This window comes from Maniola hyperantus, chromosome 10 (assembly GCF_902806685.2).
Source record: "Maniola hyperantus chromosome 10, iAphHyp1.2, whole genome shotgun sequence".
Classification (NCBI taxonomy): Eukaryota; Metazoa; Arthropoda; class Insecta; order Lepidoptera; family Nymphalidae; genus Maniola; species Maniola hyperantus.
In genome coordinates, this window is record NC_048545.1 from 1945416 (window position 1) to 1963767 (window position 18352).

General features: G+C 38.0%; 3 protein-coding genes across 4 annotated transcripts in view; 1 reads left to right on the forward strand and 2 right to left on the reverse strand.

Annotated features, from left to right (window-relative positions):
* The window catches only part of Dad (Daughters against dpp), a 49568-nt gene extending 43748 nt beyond the window's left edge, over window positions 1-5820 (forward strand). The window contains exon 5 of the mRNA XM_034972898.2: window positions 938-5820. Coding sequence (XP_034828789.1) covers window positions 938-1282 — 345 coding nt within the window. The 3' untranslated portion in view covers window positions 1283-5820. The remainder of the gene's footprint in view (window positions 1-937) is intronic.
* ChT (choline transporter) overlaps window positions 1-18352 on the reverse strand; it is a 447845-nt gene that overhangs the window by 66294 nt on the left and 363199 nt on the right. The gene's annotated exons all lie outside the window — the stretch shown is intronic.
* LOC117985708 (synaptic vesicle glycoprotein 2B-like) lies at window positions 5833-16552 on the reverse strand. The gene is made up of 10 exons (XM_034972472.2): window positions 16302-16552; window positions 13267-13467; window positions 11883-12045; window positions 10729-10910; window positions 9928-10112; window positions 9154-9305; window positions 8051-8266; window positions 7693-7878; window positions 6640-6767; window positions 5833-6115 (listed from the first exon to the last, which is right to left on the reverse strand). The coding sequence occupies exons 1-10, from the start codon at window positions 16414-16416 to the stop codon at window positions 6060-6062; spliced, it is 1584 nt and encodes a 527-aa protein (XP_034828363.1). The 5' UTR covers window positions 16417-16552; the 3' UTR covers window positions 5833-6059.

Genomic DNA, 18352 nt, shown 5'->3' on the forward strand with positions numbered 1-18352 from the left:
AAGCCATCGCCGGCTCACTACAGAGTACGGGTCTCCCCTTAGAGTGAGAAGGTCTTAGTCCTCCACAGTCTTCCACGCTGGCCAAGTATTGCCAAACTTCACACACCTTTGAGAACGTTATAGAGAATTCCTCCTCCTCCGTCAAAGCAAGTGATATTTAAATTGCTTAAAACGCACATAACTCAGAAAAGTTAGAGGTGCGTGCCCGGTATCGAACCCACGACCTCCGATTAGGAGGCGGACGTCCTAACCACTAACTAGGCGACACACAGCTTTTTTTAATTAAGTACCGTTGACTGGAAACTTCTGGACTTCTGAAAATTGCATATTCCTCATAATATTTTTTTTAACTATAGATTTGATTACAATGTTTTATTTCGCCTAAAAATTAGTTTTCAAAGTTCAAACTTTGAAAGAGGTTTTTGCTTAGTTTGTCATCAATCATCATCACGTCAACCCATCTTCGCCGGCCCACTACCTAAGTGCGGGTCTCCTCTCATAACGAAAAGGGTGCCTATTGTTCGCCACCTTGGCCAAGTGCGGATTGGCAGACTTCACACACCTTCGAGAGCATTATGGAGAATTCTATAAGGCCAGGTTTCCTCAGGATGTTTTCTTTTACCGTTAAAGCAATTGACATTTTTAATTGCTTAAAATGCACATAAAACTCTGGAAAGTTAGAGATGCGTCATACGTCCCGGGATCTCGGTGATGGCATAATGTATTTCGACTCTATTACTAAGCCTCCTGACGTCCGTCTGTCCGTCCGTCTGTCTGCCAGCGGGCTGTATCTTGTACATAGTCGAAATTTTTATGAAAATAAAAAATAAATAAAGAGTGTTAATTCTTCGATGGTTTGGAACCCTTCATGTGCGAGTCCGACCCGCACTTAACCGGTTTTTTATTATCATTAACCGATTTTTCTCTATCGTTCCAGGTGCGAAAAACTCGAGCGAAAATCGGCTTAGGTGTCACCCTGTCCCTCGAATCCGACGGAGTATGGCTTTACAACAGAAGCCAAGAACCGGTGTTCGTCAGCTCGCCAGCGTTGGACGCGGCTGCAGCGAAGGCCCTTCTAGTGTGGAGGGTCGCTCCAGGGCACTGTCTCTGCATCTTCGACCCTTCGTCTCCCCCTCCGGCTGTGTCGTTACCTCATGTGGGGCCGGTGGACCCTAGGTCTGTGAGGATATCGTTCGCGAAGGGCTGGGGCCCTAAGTACTCGAGGCGGGACGTTACAGCCTGCCCCTGTTGGCTCGAAGTCCTTCTAGCACCTCCGAGCTGACGCTAAGACTATTATTTTGATTTAAAAAAAACAGTGCGGGCTTGTGATAGTGGAAAAATTAAAAAAAAAGGTGGAAAACGGACCAAAGTGATTTTGGAACAAACTTTTTTATGTAAATGGACCTCGATTCTACTTATGTTATTGGACATTTTTTTGTACAAATAGTGACAGGAGAAATGTGTTAAAAACGTTTAATCGCAAAGCAAAATTTGTAGTGTTGCGATTTTTTCATTGCAAAATGTATACGCTCGGACGGTTTTTCAGTAACAGCGATCACGCACTCATCCGATCCGAATCCGTGAAAATACGTATATAAAAGATATCTTCGACAAATTATGTCATAAGCTACCATACAAAACAAAAAGAAACGTATTTTCACGGACACGGATGGGATGAGTGCGTAACCACCTTAGGGGTGTGTAAAAATCGCGCGGCAATATTTCGCAGTGCTAGCAAACCTTTACAGATTTTTTTCGTTGGCATTTTATGGTGATGAGGATGTTTTTCATGTCACTAACTGTAGCGGATTGAGTAATAACCACAGAATTGACTGTGGTGGTTGTTTTTATTTTATAATTTTTGTTAACAATCTCGTAAATAAATTGTATGTCACTCCTGTGGTTCTTCGATTTTTTATTAATTTAACACTTTATTTGGAGACACAAAAAAAACTTTCGTAATTGTGTAAATTTTTTACTTTTTTAAATTACCTGAAATATTGCAGTTCAATATAGCAAAATTGTTGAAATAGTGAAAAAATTTATTTAGTCTTGTGTAGGTAACTAAAACACTACCATAGAAAAATATAAATAGGTATGTACTGAAGTTGAGTTTGATTTACTTAATTTAGATGACTAGAATTAAGAATAGCCACAAAAAATTAGATTTTAAATAGATTTCAAATAAATAAATGAGTATACGAAAATCCACAGCGGTGACCGACAGTGGCAATGACGAATTGTTATCAAATCATAAGACCAAACCTGTATAATCGTTTATATCTATTTAATTAAAAAAAAATTGTTGTTGTAAATATTATAAATTGGAAATATATTTATGTATATTGAAATCAAGTGTTTATGATCGCGATTCTAAAGTGATTGGAGAATTAAAATAAGATTTGTTCGAGCTAATCTTATAGAAAAGAAAAATTTAATCATTGGTGATTTATTTTTCAAAATGCTCGCTCAGATTGGAACAGCCAATTTTGATGTGGAGTACTAATTCTCCGATAAGCTTTTCACGAATTATTTCATTCGCTTAGAAAAGATTTACGATGAAATGAAACGTCCAAATTGTCTCCCAACGTTTCAATGTAAATTCTTTCGAAGCACAAGATGAAACGCATTTTCTACTTCATAAAAATTTAAGGTTCTCCCATGAAGTATGATGCTTAATTTTATTAAAAAGAACAGTTCGTAACTAAATTACAATTTCATAGTAGTATATGTAGAGACTAGAGATCGCTGAATTTCATATGTTTGAATTTCATCTTTTTGAAATTGAATGATGAATTTCATGAAGATGAGATTCAAATATTGACTTGAAAATCTGTTTATTACTAAATTTTGTATGCTTGATCATTAAGTTTTGTTGAGTTGAAAATATGTGTTTTCATCTTCCCAGATGTACCATTACAATTAAAGTGTACAATTTTAAATGTAAAAAATATGTATAGAACGCGAGACTGTGTATATAAAAGTTTATATGTAATATAGATATTTGTAATTAATTTATAATTAAAAATATGCCTTACATTAGCACGTAACTTATTTAAGACTAAGTTAAGTTTTAGTTTTTTTGTACAAAAAATGCTTCGTTCATTGTACTAGTTTTTTTGCACGCTTATCATAATCCAGATTTCCTGTCATACAGTCTATGTCTTCATAAATGTTATGATATGATCCGAAGTAGGTACATACTGAGAGCTGCTTAAGAGATTCTTAAATATTAACAGCCGCACTCAGAGTCGCTAATCGTTACTTAAGATTGAGTTATAAACGAGACAGATTTATGTGAGAGATATAGCTCTGTCTCGTTTTATAACGATTAAGCAACTCTGGGTACGGCAGTTAGTAACCATTTCTTGACATTTGCTGTATAGGCTAAATGTCCAAAATCCGTCACGTAACATTTAAGACTCTTTTAATTAGTGATGTTTGAGTATTCGGCTTTTAATCAATCTGTCAAATAAAATAGTAAGTATAATTGGACGAAGTATAATTGTACGCAATTCGTATGGAAAGGTTTCATTGACGCGTTTAAGGCTGTGCGAAAAGCATTTTTACCGGTATCATTTAAAGGTGGAGACGATTTAAATCTCAAATTCGATGGGAGCAACACCGAGAAACGTAGATAGATTACCTAGTGTGTTTATAAAGATCTGCAATTTGTTGGATGCGTATGAAAAATAGTGCAATCGAGTTAATGATTATGATAATAGCGTAAATTTACTAGGTGACCGGTATGTGGATCAAACGATTGATAAGGATGGTAAGAGCGATCACGCACTCATCGATCCGAATCCGCGAAAATACGGATATAAAAATATCTACGTCATAATATGTCATAAACTACCAAACAAATAGCTGTATGACTACTTCAGAACGTATTTTCACGGACTCAGATCGGATGAGTGCGTAACCGCCCTAAATTCTGATAAAAAAAAGTTGGATATATATAATCGATTATTAGTGTAATTTTTAAATAGACACATATGGCAATAGGAAAAAAAATTGGGTTTTTGCTAGTTCTAAAAATAATAATAGATAATCGTAGAAAATGGAATACGTAGGTTGATTAGATTAATATCTAATGTTAGGAAAATATTGATGAAATTCAAATTAATTGTTTCACTCATATGAATTTCATAAATGTGAATAAAAATTTATGTTATTTGGAGTTGATTGATTTGTTCGTTTGATCCATGTTTTTAGGTCACCCTGTATAAACACGTTGTAAAACTTTGTGCCTTGCGTTGTATTCAAATAATATTGTATTATGAATATAATCCAAAATAGGGTATATCAGTCAATTTCACTGAATTATACAAGTAAGGAATATACAATAATAATTATTATATTATACAAATTATGTTTATTATTAAAGCTCGAATTTAAGAGTGTATAGCTTTGACAAAGTAGCGAGAATTGACAATAAGATATTTCAATCTAGTCTCTAAATCAATCTTGCTTTGTCTTTGGGTGTTTTGGTGAATAAGGCCAGTCCGTGAGTTTATTGTATAACGAAATTGTATAAATTATACATTGTATAATTTTAATTTACAAATACTTAATCATATTTTTTTAATTTGTTAATGTAAAATGTTACATCAAATAATTATATTGAAATTTTTTAATGAAATCAATTTTTTTTCGACGTTGTATAATTAAATGCCAAGCTGAAGATTGTGATTGGAATAATCACAGGTTGTGTACAGTATATAATAGAGTCAAATAGAAATTTCGAAATTATGTGGGAACCTTCTAAATTTTTTCTAAACCTACATAAATTTGTCGTCTAATACTAATTTACTGTACCAAAAGAAAAACCAGTTTTACTGTCCTAACCAGTGAAAAATCTTTATTAAAAATTTCACATTACTTACCTAATTTGGAATTTCTATTTACTAAGCACAAGTGCCTAACCGAGCATAATCCGTCACAGAATATGTTAATTAATTAAGTAGGTAACACAAAAGTACATAATTTATTTATCGCCACGCAAATAGCTGTTTAGTCATTACATTAGACTGACGTAGCGCCTTCATTACAAGTTGCGGCATGTTTTAATAACGCATGAAAATAATACACTTACTTGAAATTTTGTATAAAACGTGTTTTTTAATTATGTCACAAAACATCTAGAAATTAAAAAAAAAAGACATCACATTCAATATATTGAATAAATGCATATCCAATCAGATTTTATAAAAAGGCAAGCCCCATTATATCAGAAATTGTATGTTAGAAAACTATCCGTATCACGGTCCTATTGTGGACATTCCAATGTTACGTACAGTGCGACAAGTCTATCTTGGCGCGTGGCGAAAATCGGAACTAACTTTGCCGTCAAGTGTCCCCGTTGTTTTTGTTTGAATATTCTAAGCCTTTGTTCTCCAACAGCGCCCCCCTGGCGATGTCATTCAAGTGCAAAGGGAGCCTTGTCGCTGTGTGCTAGCATACATCCGATCCGGTAACATTCTGATGAGAAAATGTCGTGGTTATAACAGAGAGCTGTGCTTTTTCCGAGTTCCGTTCAGGCGTCGTGTGCGTCCGAATTTTTCTGACAAAAATTTCTGATATCAATATGTGACTGGATTTAAATACTGTGGGTTTGTGTTTGTGACACGTTTAAAATTGGAATAAAATAAAATTTAAATTGTTAATTAAACATACGTTGTTAAAATGTGTCTCAAAATTACTGTAAATAGCAACCATAGTCCACGTTTCGCCGATTTATTGTTAAGTTGTGAGTCTGACTGAGATGAATGAGATTAGGGTATGATAAATTATAATAAAGAAAAAGAATATTTTTAATTCACTTGTTTTCTTTGACTCCTTTCCTTTATTTAAAACTTTTAAAAGAATCTAAATCATTATAAAATTAAAGTTATCATTTGACTGGTCCCTAAAGTTAATTAAAATACAGAAAATAAAAATAAATATCAGCTTTTGTCTGTCCACTAGAGCGAAGCGGAGCGTAGATATGCCAGGTACAATTATTAGTTATTACAATCAACAACGCTTCAAATGATAGGTACCCTTAGTTTATGGATTCATTCCAATTTTTTCAGTGTAGTGTTTGGTAAAAAGAAGCAGGCCAGCCCGCACACTGAAACAGAAAATTCGAATAAATATGAAAATCTATCATCTTGATGAATGAAATTTGATAGCAGCGCCATCTAGCGAAATAATAGCGTACTAACATAAAAAGCTACTAGTGCTATCTAGCATAAAATGTGAGTGCTAGTAAGCAAAAAAGGTTTTCACAAAAGAAACGAAAAAGGAACAACACGTGCAAGTTTACGTAGAAGTTCACTATATTGCTAGTAGATGGCGCTCTTTTATTTTTAAATAAACTAGCAAATCGCCCAGGTTTTGCATGGTACAATTTACCAATCTAGAAAATGAGAAGTGTATTAAAAGTTTCACACAAAAATAGGTACTATCTTCTCCACCTTTTCCCGTAGATTTTACAAAAAAAAAAACCTTTTCTACAAACTTTGTTCTAACAATAAATTATTATTATAAATTAGTCTGAGCTCAGCAGTTTTTTAACCGGGTGTGGTGTTGTTCTTTGGGAAAGGTCTATGTTCAGGACGTCCGACGTCGCAAGCTATGATGATAGAAACTTACTCAATAAAACCACAGCGATTGTCATAAAAGGCGGCAGGCATCCGAAGTCTATGAGCGCGGGGAAGATGACGGTACCCATGATGGTGCCCAGTCGGCCGTTCATCAAGAACGTCGCCATCGCCATTACCCTGTGAAGTAGATAAGCCAAATAGAAAATAGGTACTTAGATAGCCTATCTTTAGCGTCAAGCAGTCATAGTTCACGACTGTTAAAGAACTTCTTACAAAACGTCGAGGCTTCGATGTCATTGGCAGTACCCTAAAGTAGCCCTAATTTTCTTTGATTTTACGTCACCATAGCCTAATAGAAAAGAATATAATAGATTTTTATTCAAGTAAACTTTTACAAGTGCTTTTGAATCGTCAACTAAGTAGTTTAATTTACCACTGGTTCGGAATGACGTTCCTACCGAGAAGAACCAGCAAGAAACTCGGCGGTTGCTCTTTTCAAGAGATCAATTTGCAATATTTTTATACCATACTGTACAAGCAATTGCAGCCCCGTGCATTGCTGGAGCGAGTTAATATTTGACATAATATCTTTGGTACCGGATAATTTCTCACTCAAGTTCACTCTGAAGCAGTCTACAGTGTTGTAAGTAGAACACTACTAGGTCGGGGGTTCGATCCCGCACCTCTAACTTTTCAGAGTTGTGTGCGTTTTACATTTTTAAGTAATTAAATATCACTTGCTTTAATGGTGAAGGAAAACATCGTGAGTAAACCTGCATACCTACCTGAGAGTTTTCCATGATGTTCTCAAAGGTGAATAGGCACCTTCTAGGCAAACGCGTCCCATCTTAGGCCACATCATCACTTCCCATCAGGTGTGATCGTGGTCAAGCGTGCGCCTATAAATATAACGAAAAAAAAAAGGTGTGAGGTCGTGCCTATCTGTACTTAACCAGCGTGGTGACGGCAAAAACCCTTCTCACTCTGAGTGGAGATCCGTGCACTGTAGAGAGCCGGCGATGATGATGAGATGATGATGATGATGATAATAGAGGGTTTACAGAGCAGTGTCTTGTCGGTAGACCTTGAACCGGAGAATTACCGGAGTGAAGTGGGAAACAGGTCGACCGCAATGCTGGACAGCGTGGCGGCACAGAGTGAAGTTAGCGCCAGGCCGGTAGTGAAGATTGCCACCAGAGTCAAAACCTTGGTGCCCGTGAATGGTAGAACCACGATGAAAACAGCACTGGAGATACCACACACCCCCGCCACAATCCTTTTACCGCATCTAAGAAATCAGTCAAAAGAGTCAAAATCTTTTTTTAATCGTAGGTATGCGGAAAAATCCCGGGAGTCAACTGCATTATCATCCTTAGATATCCCTACCATTATGTGATTAAGGAAAGCGGGTATGACCCTCAGTGATGAGGATTGCATTTTATAGAGAGAAAGATGCCTACTTATTTATTAAAGCGCCTCCAATCCCATAAGAAAGCACCGATCCAGCCCCCACAAAAGCGCTCTGCAGATAAGTCAGCATGTCTGTCTGTATGGGTGTGCAGGCTACCTCCTCGACTGGCACCGGGCCGGGGGCGATGGCTGAGCACAGGGTCTCGTTCCCTTCGGAGCCCATCATGGCTGCGAGTTGAGGGTACCAGAGGCGGATGGTGTTTGATCTGGAATGGAGGATTGCCACAGAATTAAATCAGGTAAGGAATAGAAATCCTATCTGCTGTCTTTAATATGGGGACCACGTGTCGTCTATTTTATTTCTGTGAAGATTTAACTTATTGTTTATACAATTAAGTACAAAAGAAATTTCAAAAGAGGTTATCAGAATCCTACTTTTATATCTCTTCACGCAAAGGCAGCTAATTTATCGGAGACTACAGTCAACTACGCAGGAGAGTTACGCATAAGCCTTTGTCTAAAATTTTCCCGAATTTCCTGGAGCTTTACCTAGTTATCAAAGTAAAAAAGCTATTTCCACGTATTTAGCTGGATATGCCTTGTAATCTGTGTTAGATAGTTTTGCTCTGGATTCTGCAAAGTTTTATTACGTTCCAAAATATTAGGTATTCCGGTAGTCAGCCAAAATGTGAAATGAGGGTTGCTGCAAACCATTTAAAGCGATTTGCCTCCTCATTTCTAATTCGAACTACCAAGATTTGGAACACCCTTCCAGCATCAGTTTTCCCCTCCAATTATAATATGGGTATAGTGCCCAAGTGTGTGCGCTCTCTGTTACCACAGTTTCATAGTCCGATCTAACAGCAATTTGACACAATCAGAGACAGATCAGACGCGACCTTGATTTTCCTCTAACGCACGCGCGTGTATCCACCGCCAACCAGCATGTTAGGTACCAATTGTGGGCGTTTTTGGGTGAATTTCTTGACAGTAGGTTAGGTAACTTTAAACATAGGTAGGTACTAACTTTTTGACCTAACATGAAACTAAAAACTGACCAAAAACGTAATTGCCAAAAGAGAGAGAGAGTAGGTACTTACTGCGAAAGTTAACTAAAGAATGGAATCGCAGTGGGGAAGTAGTAAGATCTTACCCAAACATGCATCCCATATGGGTGAGACACATTAGCACCAGCCAAGCTATGTGTGGTGGCTTGAATAGTGGCGCCATCTGCGCTCCTCCTCCTCTTAACGCTTCCAAACCACGACCGCGTTGTTTGGTCTTCTCTTCTTCTAATTTTGTTACCTGTACAGAATTATTGGTAAGAAGAGGTTATTATGAAGTAGGGAAGTCTTCTTGAACCTCTGAGTTTTGTAAATACATACAAATTTTTACAGTGGTTATTTATGGGAAGGAAGCTGAACAATTATTCACCTCAGTTTTTTCTTAGGCTTTTACTGCCTAATTTAAGTTTTTGGTGTTACAATATAAACATACATGACCTTCCCTCCTACACAAACAACAACAATAAACTAATTTTGTAATGTGAACTAAATAATAAATCTGATTTATGAATACAAAGTTATTACCTAAATATATAAAAGGAGAAGGTGACTGACTGACTGACTGATCTATCAACCACAGCTCAAACTACACACAGCTGTACGGATCGGGCTGAAATTTGACATGCAGATAGCTATTATGACGTAGGCATCCGCTAAGAAAGGATTTTTGAAAATTCAACCACTAAGGGGGTGAAATAGGGATTTGAAATTTGTGTAGTCCACGCGGACGAAGTCGCGAGTATAAGCTAGAAAAGTATATGATTTAAACGGCCTTAGATTAACTTCGATTGATTTTGATTTTCTGAAAACTTTGCACTCAGTTTTTAAGTTTTATGACTCAACTCAAGTCACAATAAACTCACAGAGAAACATTCAGGTGGTTTTCCAGTATTTAGAGAGTAGATCCACCGGAATACCAGCAAAGCTTCATCGTTGCGTCCTCTGGACATGAGGAACTTGGGGCTTTCAGGCAGAAAGAGAAACGCCACGCCAGTCAACAGTGGCACCATTGCTGTGGCCAGGAGGAAGAGATTCCAGCTGTGGATAACTGGAATTGTATAAAAAAATTAAGCATCACAAAAGAAAGTTATCTACGAGGTACCCTTATTATAAATGCGAAAGTGTGTTTGTTTATTGGTTTGTTAGTTTGTCCTTCAATCACGTCGCAACGGCGCAACGGATTGACGTGATTTTTTATATAGTTAAAGACCTGGAGAGTGACACAGGCTACTTTTTATCCCGGAAAATTAGAGTTCCCACGGGATTTTTAAAAACCTAATTCCACGCAAACGAAGTCGCGGGCATCGGAAGTTGTGGTTACATCACACAAAAAAAATTAAATTGTGGTCATGAAGTAATAATTAGTATCTACTTATTTTCAATTTTCGATAACTATATCAAGTGGGGTATCATATGAAAGGTCCACACCTGTGCTTTCTAAAACAGATTTTTATTTATTTTTATGCATCATAGTTTTTGAATTATCGTGCAAAATGACGAAAAAATACGACTGTAGTATGGAACTCTCGTTGCGCGAGCCTGAGTCGCACTTGGCCGGTTTTTTTTGGATACATCTACACATCGGTCTAACCTCAGCTTGCCGGGATGCTAAAGACATTAACTAATGCCTTGTATATCAAGATCTCACCACTTTCATCTCTTACCAATGCTATTGTCGAAGAATTGAAAGTCCAAATCCTTCGTGATGATAGCCCAGGCGAGGAGTGGCAGTGTAGTGTTGGCGATTGTGAAGAAGAGACCAGTTAGTAGCAGAACACGTGCGCGCAAGTCAGTTCGGTGCATTTCTGCTAGGTACGAGATTAGAACTGCGAAGGGGCCGTTGAATCTAGAAAGTTAAAGTTGCCAATAGTATGATGGCATCACAAAAAACTAATATTTCTGTATCTACTTAAAATAAAACTAAAGCTTTTTTATGGCACCTAGGACATTATCATCATCATCATCATCATCAACCGATAGACGTCCAAAGCTGGACATAGGTCTCTTGTAGGGACTTCCACACGCCACGATCTTGCGCCGCCTGAATCCAGCGGCTCCCTGCGACTCGTTTGATGTCGTCCGTCCACCTAGTGGGAGGGTCTTCCAACGCTGCATATTCCGGCGCGAGGTCGCCATTCCAGCACCTTGGGTTCCCAACGTCTATCGGTTGTACGAACTATGATGTGCCCTGCCCATTGCCACTTTAGCTTCGCAACCCGTTGAGCTATGTCGGTTACTCTAGTTCTCCTACGGATCTCCTAGGACATTATAGCACCGGAGCCGTTGACGCCAGTTCTTGGGTCACCTGACGCGTGGATCAATTACACTACATTTCTACTGGACATTTATAAATATTTCATTGTAAAAAAATGTTTCTGCAAAATAAAGAATCTTGAATCGTTTCCGAAAAAAGAAAGAGACTTAAAGACTGGTTCTTCTTGCACTGATCGTCGACTCTGGCGATCTAGGGCCGATTTATCAACGTTTTTCAGGAAAGCTTCATAGTAATAACGAATAAAGAAAGAAAGAAAAGACGTTTATTTACCAAACCTTGCCACACATCACGTCTTATAACTAAGAGCTATGGTTATTCAGGCGCCTCTTCCACCTGAGCGTAAGCCCAACGCTTCAAGCAAAAGAAGCGTCGGAACAAACTGTCATGTGTGGCTCAACCCGAAAAAGGGTCCCAGCTCAGCATTATGCTGTATGCCTTGTTGCACAAGAACATACAGCGCTGATTTTCCAGTCCAGCCTAATCACTCACCTGGTCGGTCAGCGCGGACGCTCAGCGTTAGAAGAAACCAAGCCTAAAACTTACAAGAACCCACTACAGAAGCGTGTGATGAGCAGCATAGTATAGTTCTGGCTGAGAGAAGCAGCGACATCCACCAACCCGGCGCAGAAGAACCCCCACACGAGGATGCACTTCCTGCCCAGGGTGTCCGACAGGAACCCCCAAATCATTGCTGATGTTATCATACCTGAAAAAATCGTCATTTTCAACCGCATGGCTGTAGCCGTGTGAAATTATTTTTAAAATATTGATGGGTATAAGTCCCGCAAATTGCTAATGCGCGTGGCCGCCATTTTAGTGACGTCAGCACTAGACAAGTTTGGAGCTGATGGAATATTTTTATTTCGGCTGACGTCAAAATGACGTCATTTCGATGTTAATGAGACATGGTTCCAGCGCAATAGCAATTTGCGGGACTTATAGTTAGACTGATTTTTAATTTACCATTGTTTTGGTGAAATCATTTATTTCCCACTCGCTTTTATTTTGTAAATAGATAATGCTCGCATTCTGTCATTTTTTCCGCGTATATTTATGTTTTTATAAAGCCCATGGGAACTCTATGATTTTTCCTGGATGAAATTAGCCTAAGTCAGTTTCTGGGATGTTAGAAGGTATTAAAAATGTTATGACGTCACTTCTGCTTGAATGAGGGAATAGAGGGCGTGGCACATGACGTGTGTGCATTATAAGATAATGTGTACCCTGTTCTTATAGTGCGCACACGTCATGTCAATGTGCACTTGAATATTATTTCCTAGCAAGTATATCATTAAGGCCTATTCCTATAATAATACGTCATAACTCATGAGTTTTTGTGACCTACGAGTTACCTTGTCATGACTCATGAGTCATGACTCATGACAAGGTAAAAGAAAGAAGTAGGGTAGGTATAATAATTTGCCTTATTATAGGTAGGTTTAACAAAACAAAGAGTCTGATTTGCCTGATTGTTTGCGCGTCTCAGTGTTTGTATTGTACCTACACCATACAAACTCGAGTCTAACATAAATATTTGTACTTTTACGAAGTAATTATGCTGTACCTAATAGAATTTTCTAATTAATTATCTCTCGCTCTATCGACTGCTATCGACTATCCAAAGCAATAGTTCGATATTTGACAACTGGGTAGTCAAATCAGTAACTTTTTATCAAACGTCAAAACGCGCGCTTAGTATGCGAGCTACTATGAAATAATGAAATGTGACGTCACAATCATTTGACTTGCTTTTTTTAGTTTAATCGATAATTTAAAATTGTTATTATACTTTAAACTAACAAAGGGCGTGGATTTTACATATTTTGGAAGACCCTTTATTTAATAATCCCTGAGAAATAATTTATTTTTGACACAGGCAAATAGAAGATATATGAGAAGGTAGACTTAAAATACATTCTAGACTTACCCATATAAGTGATGGCATTGACAGTTCCCATATCCAAAAGCCGTAGTTCCAAGTCGCACTGAGCTCGTGTGAAGATGAAGGATGGTGCACTGGTTACGGACACAGCACTCCAGAAAGCGGGTAACGTGCAAAGCATTAGGATGACGTTGAACCAGCCATAGCCCGTCGCGGCAATCGCCGCTTCGAAATCGGACCCTGGCTCTAGAAAAAGGAAATACTTAGCTGGAAATTATCTTGCAACATTAAAAAAAAATAGAAATGAAATGTCACGCAAACGAGCAGGGAGGTCACCGCGCACCAGATGTTAAATGATTTTGCCGCCGCCATTTGCAGCACCGAAAGAACTGCTGATGCGTTGCCGGCCTTTCAGGAATTTGTTGGTCCAACATTATGGAGAACTGTCAGGCATCGTGAGGTAATAATCTGCATGCCTAAGTGTTCTCCATAATATTCTCAAAAATCTGCTAAGGCACAATTGTCCAGCGGGCTGGATTATGGCCTTAATTCTTTTCAATCTGAGAGAAGGTTCTTTCTCAGTAATAGACCGATGGTGATATTATTATAAAAGAGCACGAACGTCGTAAAAAGTTAAATTCTCCTCAAAAAAGCCTTTAATAGCCCTTAAAGCCCTTAAATAAAAGCCTTTATTAGCCTTTTCCCTTTAATAATTAATTAACTATTATTTTAGCGTTTAAACTACCGTGAGTGATTTCCATTATAAACTAACTAACTAACAACGGCTAACGTCGACTACACACGTGAGTAAGCCGGGACAGATAGTATTTATAATTATTATTAAAAAAAAAAGCATCCTAAAAAAATGTCGTGACCAAACTTCTAAGTCTATCTTGATTTTACGAAGGTGATGTTCCACAAATACTCGCGGGACGTTGCGTTACGACCCATAAACTCTTCAGTGACACTGCCTGATGCGAGGACCGCAACGTTACTTGGCTGGAATCCAGATTTTCGGATAAAACCAGACTGACTTGAGACGTATTTTGTTTTGAACGCTCAATAATGTTATTATTGGAATGATTTCGATGCGTTGGCGCAGATTGAAACGTTTGTGCTTTGTTTCATGAAAGTGATTAATCGACTCAACAGTGGGTACTTATTCGATTAGTAAAGAAGCTTATTAATATGCCATCATCATTTTTTAAAATTTAGTTATTCACTAGCTGATGCCCGTGACTTCGTCCGCGTGGAATTAGGGTTTTTAAAAATCCTGTGGGAACTCTTTGATTTTACGGGATAAAAAGCCAATGTCACTCTCCGGGTCTTTATCTATATCCATGCAAAAAATCACGTCGATCCGTTGCACCGTTGCGACGTGGTTGAAGGACAAACCAACAAACCAATAAACCAACAAACAAACACACTTTTCCATTTATAATAAGGGTACTGATTATTGCACAAATAAATACATTTTTCGGTTTATATTTCACTAAACTGCACATCAGTTTGTTGGCGAGTTCGCGCTCAGAAAGGACACACCCTCATGATCAACCCATCACCGGCCAACTACTGAGAACGGGTCCCTTTCAGAATGAGAACACCACGCTAGCCTAGTGCGAATTGGCAGACTTCACACAACTTTGAGAATATTATGGAGAACTCTCTGGCACTCTGGCAGCCAGTAGGGCGATTGTCTAAAACCTGCATCAATCATTATTACAATCTCAATTGTTCTGATTGGCTGAATTTGTGCGATTCTTGTTGCAACAATGCATTGTGGCCAATAGTGAGCGAGCAGTAACCAATCAGAGATGATTGCGATCGTGACATTGTAGCTGTCAAACAACCGCGGTAGGGTCCACTGGTTTCCCCGCGATGTTTTCCATCACTGTTAAATCACACCAAACATCAGGTGATGGTACAGCCTAAGCGCGTCTGCCTAGAATTAATTTAAAATTAAATTTGATTTAAGCAAGTGAAATTTAATCGCTTGTAATGGGATGCGACAGGTCGAGATGGCAATCGGGGTAAGAGTTATTTATTTTACTTATTGTATATAAAAGAAGTAGAATTTGGGTTTGTGGGGCTTTGCGGTTGTGGGGGGCGTCCCCATCCCGATTGATATGTCGCGTAGTATGCTTATACATTTCTTTTTTAGTGAAAAAGTAAAGGCACAGACTATATAATAATTAAAGGTAAGGTTTACCTACCTATCTATTATACGAGTATATACAAATAAAGAAACTGTTTGTTAAAATGACGGAGAACATAAAGTATTTTTGTACCATATTTACCCTTCGGCATTCTTACACAAAATTTACTACTTATTTAATTAAAGTATGTGTTAATATTGAAATTGTCGCGATTTTCATGATAAAATCGATCACCGATGACATTGGAGGTAAGAATTTCACCTTCAGCCGAAATGCATCTTAAATATTATTATTAGACTACCTCAAAGTTATTAATAAAGTCCCTGCCTTGAGCCGATTTCACTGAATTCATTGAAGATAGAAGACCGGTAACTTAATGTCTCTTTTTCCTTATGTGTGCGAAAATGTGTGTAAAACTCAACAATCTATACTGATATTTTAAATGCGAAAGTGTGTTTGTTTGTTTGTCCTTCCTTCACGCTCATACAAACTCTAAGGGGCGGAAGGGCCAATACTATCTATCTAATTTCCGCATGCCGATACCGATTTTACCGATATAAATTTTGTCACACGCCGTGATTCTCTCTTACGTGGAGATGGCGCCTTACGGCCGAAGTTAATTCTTAATTTATCTTACAAACATTTTTCAAATATTTCCAAAAACTAAATAAAGGTAATATGAAATATGGAATGGCGACCTCGCACCGGAAGACGCAGCGTTGGAAGACCCCTCACTAGGTGGACGGACGACATCAGAGGAGTCGCAGGGAGCCGCTGGATCCAGGCGGCGCAAGACCGTGGCGTGTGGAAGTCCCTACAAGAGACCTATGTCTATTGGTTGATGATGATCATGATGATGATGATGATGATGATGATGAATATGAAATACCTATAAAATATCTCAAAAATCAATTAATTTCCTACCTTGAGCTAACTTCTCCAAATTCGTAGAAGACAACCCGGTGACTTTGTATAAGTGATCGTGAGGAATCTCTTCCCTCGGCTTCTGAGCTTCCACGTCAGTCTTTGAGACAACCATTTTTAATTTTTTTAACTTTGTAATTTTTTCAAAAAACTTAAAATTTTGTACCGAACGTCCATGTGGTAAATCCTATGGATTATATAAACCACTGGCATTCTTAAAATCGGTAGTCGTAATGAGGTAATAGTTTTGATACCATGTTATATAGAATGTACAGAGACTATCTCCCAAGTTTGCATTGGGATCAGAGTTGTATGTAATGTAAATTTATATTGTGTTTAGATTTCCACAGCTGTTATCTACGGTAAATATGGACCAACGTCAAAATGGTTATTGGAAGACAAGACAATATTAAGAGAAATCGTAATAAGTAGGTACTTAAATATTGGCAATATAATAGAATACATTTGGTTGATCTATGAGGCCAAGCTGTGATAGCCTGTGGTTAGGACGTCCGCCTTCTAATCCGAGGTCCGGAGTTCGATCCCGGGCACGCACCTCTAACTTTTCGGAGTTATGTGCGTTTTGATTAATTAAATATCACTTGCTTTAACGGTGAAGGAAAACGTCGTGAGGAAACCTGCATGCCTGAGAGTTGTCCATAATGTTCTCAAAGGTGTGTGAAGTCTACCAATCCGCACATGGCCAGCGTGGTAGACTATGGCCAAAACCCTTCTCACTCTGAGAGGAGACCTGTGCTCTGTAGTGAGCCGGTGATGGGTTGATCATGATGATGATAATGAGTGCAAAAGGCTTTAGATGTGCATCAAAAGACTCTGAAAGAGAATTTTCTAAAGGGGAATTAAAGTTTCTAATATTTCGTGCTCAGATTTCGTGTATGAAACTTTATTTCCATAAAATAACTCAACTTCAAGTTTACTTAATCTTAGAGAGTTTATATGTATGAAAGTCTTAGAGTGCTTATATACTGATTTTATCCCTAGACAGTATCTAAACGATGATTATATTAATATTAGCAAACTTCGATCGATGTAGTCATCGATATATGTAAATGACATTATGGTCAAGCGGATAAAAGTCACGGTTTTGGAGCCAAATAAATCAGCGCCACCTTTTAGATACTAATGAACGACCCGTTTGAAATCCAGACGTCACTGAGGTTGCATTGGTGCTAAAGCACAACTGAGTCGGTGCCATTTTGTTTGTTCAATAGCCCTGTCCATACGAAGTAATATAAGTCAATGGATGTAGTACTGAAATCCGGAACATTGTAATTTTATAGACACCCTATTTTTGATTGTTATAGCAAAGGCAAGGAAAGAAACAATGCTTATATATTAATTATTTACTGTGCGTGATATTATTGGATGAACAAACACAAATACCTACGATATATTATATTTATACTTGCATAACATCTGGTGTTGATTGCTATTCTTACATCATGCATATTATGATGATAGATAAATAGGTATAGTTCGCGACAGGTTGAGATGGCAATCGGGAAGGGAACGCCTCGCACACCTGCACAGCACAGCCCGTTAAAAATAGCCAATATCTATATATATAAAAGGAAAAGGTGACTGACTGACTGACTGACTGACTGACTGACTGACTGACTGACTGACTGACTGACTGACTGACTGACTGACTGATCTATCAACGCACAGCTCAAATTACTGGACGGATCGGGCTGAAATTTGGCATGCAGAATGCAGATAGCTATTATGACGTAGGCATCCGCTAAGAAAGGATTTTTGAAAATTCAACTCCTAAGGGCGTGAAATAGGGTTTTGAAATTAGTCCACGTGGACGAAGTCGCGAGCATAAGCTAGTATTTTATATGAAGAAATTATAAACTAATTGACACAATACATATTCTTATCGAGCTCAAACTGCCGCGGCCGGGTCGAGAATAGTTTAAATTGAATTTTAATTAAACTCTGAACAGCTCCCCAGTAAAATTGACGATATACTCGTAGTTAGTGCTTTGTTAACGATATTAATTATGTTACATGCGGCTTTTACTATT

What these genes read in the sequence shown, in the direction of transcription:
- LOC117985708 (XM_034972472.2), bottom strand. Translation starts at nt 16,416, where the DNA reads ATGGTTGTCTCAAAGACTGACGTGGAAGCTCAGAAGCCGAGGGAAGAG. An exon ending in CAATGCCATCACTTATATGG is followed by an intron (nt 12,046 to 13,266) that starts GTAAGTCTAGAA and finishes CGATTTTTTCAG; the next exon opens with GTATGATAACATCAGCAATG. An exon ending in AATCGCTGTGGTTTTATTGA is followed by an intron (nt 6,116 to 6,639) that starts GTAAGTTTCTAT and finishes TTTCTGTTTCAG; the next exon opens with TGTGCGGGCTGGCCTGCTTC.